At 43.4% G+C, this 9,606-nt stretch overlaps 1 protein-coding gene across 4 annotated transcripts; it reads right to left on the bottom strand.

Annotated features, from left to right (window-relative positions):
• Positions 1-4,816: 4,816 nt before the first annotated feature.
• Positions 4,817-9,264, bottom strand: LOC123079133 (indole-3-glycerol phosphate synthase, chloroplastic). 4 transcript variants are annotated; one of them, XM_044501814.1, is made up of 7 exons: positions 8,766-9,264; positions 8,432-8,689; positions 8,150-8,326; positions 7,519-7,575; positions 7,376-7,420; positions 6,826-7,071; positions 4,817-6,693 (listed from the first exon to the last, which is right to left on the bottom strand). In XM_044501814.1, the coding sequence occupies exons 1-6, from the start codon at positions 8,943-8,945 to the stop codon at positions 7,066-7,068; spliced, it is 723 nt and encodes a 240-aa protein (XP_044357749.1). In that variant the 5' UTR covers positions 8,946-9,264; the 3' UTR covers positions 4,817-6,693; positions 6,826-7,065. The 4 variants fall into 4 exon arrangements, with proteins under 4 accessions (XP_044357749.1, XP_044357748.1, XP_044357747.1 ...); XM_044501813.1 differs by having other exon boundaries at positions 4,817-5,288; XM_044501812.1 differs by having other exon boundaries at positions 7,376-7,575; positions 8,766-9,259.
• Between the last annotated feature and the right edge of the window lie 342 nt (positions 9,265-9,606).

The raw sequence follows: 9,606 nt of genomic DNA, 5'->3' as shown, positions 1-9,606 counted from the left end.
CTTGTATTATGATGCTTGTATGACTTATTTATGTTGTAGAGTTGTGTTGTGATATCTTCCCGTGGGTCCCTGATCTTGATCGTACACATTTGCGTGCATGATTAGTGTACGATTGAATCGGGGGCGTCACATCTCAGCAGAGTAAATATTTACTTCTGAACTGAAGACAGGAATAGGAAAAAAAGATCGACGTTGCTCACAACAAAGGGCATCCCACTAAAAAAATATCAAATGCATGTCTTCTAGCTAACATCAATGAGCAAAATTTGACAAGGTTTTCCAATTCCAATATATTAAACTAATGTCTTCTTGCTAACATCAATGATTAAAATTTGACAAGCTTTTCTCATTCAAAATATGTAATGCCTATGATTGTGGAACGGGCAGGGTTTGTCATCAGTTTGTCATCTGATAGTCCGGTGGCTCAAGGTGACGACGAATGATTAGAGAACCATTCGATGTATTGTGCACGATGAAGTATTATGGAGGACACGAACCATCTACACATTTTGTGCAGTTCCACTAAAATCAAGCTGAGCATCCTTGTGGATTTCGTATTTATATGCTGCAAGAAAACAAAGATACATCAGCACACGCATGAATATTGGCCTCAGTGTCAACCCACCAATCGATGGAGTGACAAATTGAAAGTACGGTAAATAGATTACCATACTCAGATGCCCCATCATTGTTGCTTAGAGTGACATTGACAGACTTGGAGTCCTGTCATGGCTTCTTGTACTTGTTTGGGCACTTGTTTGCCCAGTGTTTCTCCGAACCACAAGTAAAGCAGCCATCTCTCTTTTTGTCTTTCTTCTTACCCTTCTTAAAGGTAGTATTCTCCCTTGAAGACATTGGTAGCTCCATTCAGACGGGCATGGTTTGTCATCAGTTTGCACATTGAAATGGCACATGGAGCCGGATTAACCAGCATATCTTTTTGTGCAGATTCCACTGAAATCAAACAATGTCTTGAGTAGCATGGTGGATTTCGTATTTATATGTTCGAAAGTGTTAAACACGTTGGCAGCTCCATTCAAACAGATAGTCTGGTGGCTCAAGGTGACGACGAATGATTAGAGAACCATTCGGTGTATTGTGCATGATGAAGTATTATGGAGGACATGAACCATCTGAACATTTTGTGCAGTTCCACTAAAATCAAGCTAAGCATCCCTGTCTGCATAGATACAGAAAAAGCATGATGAATATAATAGTGCTACTAGTTGATTAAACATACGCTTACAACTATAATAATCTTCATTATCTTAACAGGAAAAGATAGCAATACAATAGCTTGAATTAAACATTTATTCAAAACAATACAACAATATAAGTAGTACAACATAACAAAGCACAATCATGTGGATGAAGGCCGATACTGACCTCGTTTGTTACAGATGCGTCAGCAACTAATTTGGTCATACCTTTCCTTGTGGAGTGAATTTTGCACTCCACGTGTTGTTAAGTTGCCCATGCTCTCTGCAGACTAGTCATGTCACCAGCGTCTACTAATACTCTGTAAAGCTTCTCGATCATTCCTTCTGTAATGTAGCGCAAACAGTGACTGCTTCTTTCTGCAAAGTGGTAAGACCAACTGGACCCACTAATGCAGCAGTTTGCCTTAAACACATTGGCTCCTTTTGTGCAGTTCAACTAAAATCAAAGTCGAAATAAAACCGAGCAGAAGTTTTGATATCCCTGTATGCAACAATAGATATAAGGGAAACAATTATTGAGAAATAACGGTTGATGACTTATACTCCCAGAAGAAAAACATCTATTAATCTACCTTATCTTAATGGGAAACAAAGCAGGAGAGTAGCAATTCTCAATCAGTGTGATTCATTCATATTAACTGAGACATTACCTTAACAATGCCTTGTTTCAACATGTACAAAGAATGACAAAGCAGAAAATTACCATTCCTAAAACAATGTGACTGATTCATATTAACAGAGACATTATCTTACCAACTAGTAGAATGTCCGTGCGTTGCCACGGGCCATGAATATATTTTTTGTCAGTGACATATATTCTGTTAATATAATGCATGTCAAATTTCACATGTATAGAAATGAAGCATGTAACAATGAAGAAGTAATTGAAATTTACTTCACTTACGAGGTACTCCAGAATAAGGAAAGTATATTTATATAAGGTGTATTTGTTTTCTAATGAAATTCTATAATGTAAGGTGCATTCTTTCTAATTCCTCGTAATTCCATTTTTAGCCCTCTGAAATAAGTAAAGTATCTCTTTTCTAATTGCATGTATCTCTTCTTGTAGCAAAAGAAGAAAAGTATCTCTAGCAAAAGAAGAAAAGTCTCTCTCTCTTGTGCATGTATCTCTCACTTTCCTGGACCAACTGATTACTTGCCACAAATCAACAAATTTGCTAATGGTGATTTCGTTCTAACATGTCTATAATTATGTGACTTGATCACCATGCCGAAAATAATACACCTTACATAAAGGAACAGAAGGAGTAAATAGATGAAAAATCTAACAAAATAATGTGTGCAGAGAGCAATGATCCAAATAATTATTTGTTACTCCCTCTGTAAAGAAATAATAGGGAGTACAACCTAAGATCTGCTCGATGCGTTTAAGATATTTCCGTATAGTGCGAGGAATGTTTTCTTCATTTGCATGGTAGAATGTAAGTCGCATCCTGATTTTAGTGAGCTCTAATAGGCTACCTATAAATCGCTTGGTTGGTATTTTCTGTAAAAATGACTTATTAGACTATGTGGCATTCATGTGACCACATACCAGCGGTTCTTGTACTCTTTTTTTCTTGAAGGAAAAAAAGCACCCACTCCCGCCACTCAATCACTGCACAACCGCCCGCTCTTCCTCCATAGCTAGCTTGTTACTAGGTGTTGCCGCATCTCATATCCCCTCCACGACATCATCGCCGCCATATCTCCCTGGCACCTCCCCACCATGCCATGGTGAAGCTTTCCCCTTCCTTTCCCCATCGCCTCCCCTCCCTTCCACAGAATCGCTAGCCTACTCTTCTCCCCTTCACGGCGTGGCCCACCTCCTTCTCTCCCCGACAACCTCTCGTGCTGCCGCCTCGGCAACGATTCAACGCGCCCGCCTGTCTAGCATCCTAGGCAGCTGGATCTGGTTGGGAGGTGCAGAAGGGCTTGCAGCTCTTCGTTAGTGCTTGCACATAGCTAAACCGTTCGTATGTGGGTTGGATGACCTCTGGCACAACAGTGTGGCATGGCGAGGAGGGACGATACCCTCGACATCAGGCCCGGTCTTCTACCCCAACTGAGCCCACCAAGCATAGTCGAGTTGTCTCGTCGTCCGGTCTTCTACCCCAACTGAGCCCACCAAGCATAGTCGCGTTGTCTAGACGCATAGTCGCGTTGTCTCACCGTCCAGTCTTCTACCCCAATTGAGCCCACCAAGCATAGTCGCATTGTCTCGCCGTCGATCACCATGACAAGGCCATCCCAAGCTGATTTCCATGCATTATATGAGTATATGAGATCTCTAGCAGGAGGGAGACTGGGTCGACGGATAGATAAAGGGAGGCGAACAAAACCAACAAAAACTTTGACGTGCAAGAAAGCATGTTTTCTGTACCACCTCTTGGTAACTCAGTCTGACACACGCCTTCAGTTGTTGTCAACCAACTGAAATTTACAAATGCATATCTATGGCCACTCATAAACCCTCTCCCCAGAACCTTGGAAATGATCCAACTGAAACTTACAAATGCATATCTAGGTGGTGTTGTCGCCCTCGCTGTCGCTCTGGTCTAGCCCGTCCCGTCACTGTCCAGCCTGCCTCCACAACATGGCCTCGATCCCACCAAGCTTCGCAACATCCTGCTATCGCTCCATCTTGAAGCTCTGCCTCATCCTACAGCTGCTGCACACGAGAGGGTCGACTCAGCACCTAGGCTGAACCGAGTGCCCGCCGTCCTGGTCGATGTTACAATCACTCCGAAATTTCTCTGTCTCAACCCTGCCCTGACTTCCAACGTCCAGGTTGTCCTTAATTTCCCATAACACCGTTGTCAGGTGTGTTTGACTACAGCCGTGGCTTTACTCCAGCGAGATGCGCGGAACAGACATGGCTATGCTCCGGCAAACGACGACAGCGAGCACCACTGGCCACCATGCCGGCGGCGGCGCGACGCGGCAGCTCTGAATGGCAGATGGCTTCTTCGCCTATGCACACCACCTTCGGCTGTAGCTGTGGATCAGTGATCACCACGCGACTCTCCAAATTGGGCGAAGCCATCCTGTAGCAACGGCAAGGATGCCCAGTTGGTCAGCCCTGCCACATCGCCACTGACATGCCATCGACCTCAAGCTCTCCATCCACACAGCAGAGGCAGCTCTAAAGTGGAGTCGATTACGTTATGCTCCAAGTAGTCATTTTCCTCCATAACGTTTACAGTAACAATGTAATCTAATCCCGTGTCTGTTTGCATTTGCTTCTCCTGAACAAAATACGCTCCATATGTATTTGCATTCCAGGCAAATGATCCATCAGTTTGCCCTTCAAAGTTCAAGTGGCGTATGTAAGTATTCTGCACAGGCTTGGACTAATTCACCTCAAGAGAATTGAGTGCTTTTACATCATTGTTATATTGTCAAGATGATACTAATGATAGTTTAAACTTTAAACTTTTGGTTAAAGCTACCAAAGTGTAGAGCACGTCAAATATCTCTTTCTATATGCAAAGACACCTCAAGTGAGAAGACCATTTAATAGTGATGTCATGTCTAGAAGTTGCAGAAATTCTGCCACAATAAACAATATATGGAGACAAAGGACGAAACTTATATACATTGCAAGAAAACAAATTGACATATCTCTTCATCCGCCCTTACACGAACATAACTTGGGAACACTATCAAGTACTTACATTTGAAGGAGCTCCACCTCTGTGCATGTATTTTAACAAACAATTCATCTGTACAAGAGACATATAAATCCCACTGGGCTGCACTATTTTAATATACAACAAGCAATAAAATCTAAATTGTGCAACAGTGTGTTCGAAAAGCAAAACCTCAGTATACCATGTAGCTTCTTAATCACTCCTCCAATATTTACTAAACTCTCAACAATAATTACATCTCCAAGTAGTAATGATCCTGAAGAATAAATGCCTCATTGAACTTAGATAGAAATCAACAATGGATCTGCCACCATTGAAGTGAAATATAAGGGAAGCTTGATGGGAAATTGATATTTTCCTTTCCTCCTACGCTTTCCTTATCTCCACATGGTAGAGAGAATGCGTCCTATCATCACTGAAATTAGTAAATGCAAGAAGTTTTTGTCAGCTGTCATGCCACTTCTAAGAATGTGAACCAGACCATCTCTGAGAAGTGGCGGAGCTACAAAAACATAGCTGGGCAGGGAAGTCCGAAAGGGAGCACATAGATGGGGTGTCGTAGAGGTCATGGAGGCCTAGGTGCTCGATTGATTGCTTCTAGGTCTCTGCTCGCTCCAACGTTGAGTACATCTTCCTTTCTATGTCCGCGTCCAGATTTTGTGTTTACTTTTGCTAATTTTAGGAAATCAACACCAAGCAAGGCATTGCTTTCCTGGTAGTTTCTCTAACTTGATCAAAACAGTAAACATGGTATTGAGGAGCTTTCTTGCATCCGCTAAATTTTAACATAACTCCCGCTAAATTAACACACTACATGATAAATCAGCTAAGATTATCCTCATATTTGAGAGCAACCGCCTTTTCCAAACAAGCACATAGTTTTGGCCGGATGGTTGTGCTAACACATGCAATTCCTGCAGGCAAGCGGCAGTGACACTTCTCAAGGTATGCAACTGCATTTTTGCTGAACCTGTAGTTCGCCAAAACTATGAAGCTATTTCAGTTTAGTGCATGCAACCACAATTCAGTTCCAATTCACCCAGTTAGGCAATAGTTGCATCCCAATGCAAAAGCAAGATGAGGATAATTTTAAAAAATCCAGATAGTTACTCTACCATGACTTGGGCTGTGTAGTACTGGCCATTTGCCCCTGGTATTGGTTCTACGGGATTGGATCTAAAGGGAACTTCCCGAGCTAATTTACTGAATGCTAGTAGAAACAACTTTCATACAACTAATCTACCGAATGCTACTCAAAAGAACTATCGTGAACTAATATCCCCTCCCCTCTCTCACTCACTCACTCAGACGACGGACATGGATGGGAGTCAGAGCAAGTCCAGTAGCCTAAAATCTCTCCCCAAAATCTCAACCGCTAGTTTAGTCTCATACATTTTACCAATGTTGGGGAACCAAGGAATTCATATGTTCATTATAGTAATAGTAATGCCCCGCATTTAAATTCAGTGATTAGATTATTGCTACTGTACCAAAATAACACATGAAACAAACAACCAAATGAAATATATTTATTTTATATTTTCTATAACACAAAAACAAACAACAACAAAAAACACAAGGTAGCAGCAACGTACACATCTAGCAGCATGATAAAATTGCAGACAGTCCACACACATCTATCTCTCTAGCAAAAATCTATCGGATCACAAAATTGCAAAATCTGCCATCCTTCACATCTACACTAATATTACAATCGGCACCGTGTTGTCGACGGTAAACTGTCTTAGGTACACCCTCTCTCTGTCACATATTGGATGTAATAACGTCTTACATCATCGGACGGAGGGAGTAACATTCACCTGAGTGAAGATATATTAATACAAGCAATCGATGAATGCACAATAACAAGGCCCATATACTGAGAGTTTGTAGTCTCCAGTACGTAAAAGGAAGCATAAATTATTTTCATACAAGCAAAATGTTGTACATACCTCAAAAAATTTCCCCCTTGTAGCTAAACTTCCAGACATGGTGCGCCAAAATTTAGGAAAATCCATTATAGCGGGGCTCCAATAAAATCCATGATAGCTGGGATCCATGATAGCTAAACTTCCAGCAATGGTGCCAAAACAATTTTCGGATATGTAACAACACTGAAGAACATATGGGACCATGACAGTGTTGTCCGAGCATTGTCCCCAAAATTTATGCCTTCCCCTTCCATCAACATATTAATTCTGGAAGTAAAAAAACAATCGGGATGAGAAATCAGCAAGTAATTTTCAAACCATTCATGTGAGTGTAGTAACAGTGATTATAGCCGAGTATTGGAATATGAGATTAATTGGCAAAGTACAGAACCACAAATTTATTTAAAACTGGCAGAAGAAAGGGGATAATATTGCATATTTTTCACCTTTTAAGAGTGCCACTTCATTACAGACATGAACTTTACATGAATTAAAAGGGATAGGGGTTTCAATGCTTCATGAAATCATTGACTTCTGCAAGTAGTACAACATATGGCCAAATTTACAGTACCTTTACTCCAGCATTGCGTATAGCCTCCAAGTAGTCGAAACTTCCCTGGTTGCATATCAAAGGAAGCCAAGTATCTTCGGTACAGATAACTCCACAGCATATGAAAATAAGGATCCAAATCTCCTAGAGAAGAAACTATTAACCTGAAAGAATTTTAAGCATGCTGCTCCATTTTTCTCGTATGCTTGAGCGATCTCGACCTGTTTATGTCCCAACAAACATTAGTTAGTTTGTTAGGTGCATCTGCACTTCTTAGTTGGTGTTACAAATGAAGAGCAACAGCTCGGTCTCCTTCAAGAAAAGAAAAAAACAGTGTATGTTTGTGCTAGTGAATGTCAACAATGCAAATCTCACTAACTGGGAATTCAATAGGCAACTCAAGTGGATAGTAAGTAGTGACATAAATAAAAGGGCAATCATAGTTTGATATCCCTCCCTATAGTTGTACTCCCTCCGTTCGAACTTTTTTGTGAATAGGATTTATAAAGACACGTTTTAGTGTGTTTGTTCACTCATTTCAGTACATATGTAGTCCACATTGAAATATCCAAAACATCTTTGTCAATAACCAGTTTCGAAACAAACAACATAACACGTTTAACTGAAATAAGTTCATATACCAGATAGTATTGTTGTAATGGTAGTTTACACATCAAATATAAATCACATTCAGTGAGCAGGTGAACTCCGAAAGGCGATAATATAAATGGCCAAGAGACTGTACAGGCTGGCTGCACCTAATTTCAGCAACACCTGGTTATCCAACACACTCACCGGGTCGAAATTCTTCCTGAGAACCCCCTGGCTTGGCGAAGCCTTCTTAACCTCCGCAATCAGAGCAGGCACAGCAGTCCGATCATACGACGCTTTCAGCGCAGCAACAAAGTCCCTGGCCGGAGGCGCATTGTCCAGCAGACCTTTCAGCCTGTACAAGGGCATTTTCTCCTTCATCTGGCGAACAGAAATCAGCCAGAACACGAGTTTGGTATCACATGAATGAAACGTCACGTTGCACAGGGCACCACAATGCTCCGGAAGTCCAGAATGACATCGTACCTGCCAAATCTCAACGTCCTTGTTCCAGACAATTTTCTCGAGGATGTTGCGCGGCGTATTCCCCACGTTCTCGAGGCGGAACTGGAAGGGGCCCACGTGGTGCCCGGACGGGCCTGTGACCGGGCGCCTCCGGATCTTTATCCCGTCGAGCCCCTCGATGCTGGCGGCGGGGGCGTCCGCCGCCGGGGCCCCGTTGTTGCCCTGCTCGGTGGCTTCGACCACCGTCTCAGTCTGGTCCGAGGTCGTCGCCGCCGCATCCTGCAGCATCCACACAAACAAACCGTTACGAACTCCGCCTTCCACGGGGGGTCGCGGGAGCAAGTTGGCGACTGGCCGTCTCAGCGGGAGTGCAGCAAAGAGGTGCGGCGCAGGCGCCGTCCATGTGAAGGGCGGCGATGACGCGGCGAGGGAGCTTGGAGGTGGTTAGGGCTTTGGGGCGGAGGAGATGGGAGCAGCGGGTCGGGGGTGGGAGGCCTGGACGTGACGGCGCGGGTGCGGTAGCGAGCGCCTCCATTAGAGGAGTAGTCGGGATTTATGGAGGGAAAGGGAAAGATGAGAGAAGATGGAGGTGGGGGCACGGGCGACTGCTTTCCTGGCGGGGGCGCGGGGCATGGGGGTGGGGTTAGGAGCGTTCTCGCGTGGGGGAGTGGAGAGGTGGAGCTGCTCCTGCCGCCGCGCTCGAAGAAGAGGCCGGTCCGGTGGAGCAGTAGGGGCAGTGGCGGAGCGGCAGATGGGGCGGCGGCGGCGGAGTGGGAGACGAGGGAAAGAGAAAACGCAGCGAGAGGGGGTGGATCGAGAGGAGGGGCGCGTACCGATTTTTTTAGGGTAGGAGTGGTGGGAGGTGGGAGGTGGGAGATGGACGAAGAGAAACCAGCGAAAATAAACCGTAGATATTATTCACCAACTCAGACATTAGGAATAGAGATACCTTAAACATGTAGAAAGAACTACAAAGTAGGATAGTACCATTTGTAAAACACTGTAACTGATATATAATAACAAAAACATTATTTCAACAATACATTTCTTAAACATGTACTCCGGTCGATCCTTAACAGAAATGGTACTCCCGCCGATCCCTAACAATTGTTGCAGTTTTGAACTAAGATTCAGTAGTTAATTCTGAGAGTGGCATTGCTTAATTTTACCAGCGGCATTAGATTAACAAAAAGCAT

Source organism: Triticum aestivum, chromosome 3D (assembly GCF_018294505.1).
Source record: "Triticum aestivum cultivar Chinese Spring chromosome 3D, IWGSC CS RefSeq v2.1, whole genome shotgun sequence".
NCBI classification, from domain to species: Eukaryota; Viridiplantae; Streptophyta; class Magnoliopsida; order Poales; family Poaceae; genus Triticum; species Triticum aestivum.
This window is presented reverse-complemented; position numbering and strand designations above follow the sequence as displayed.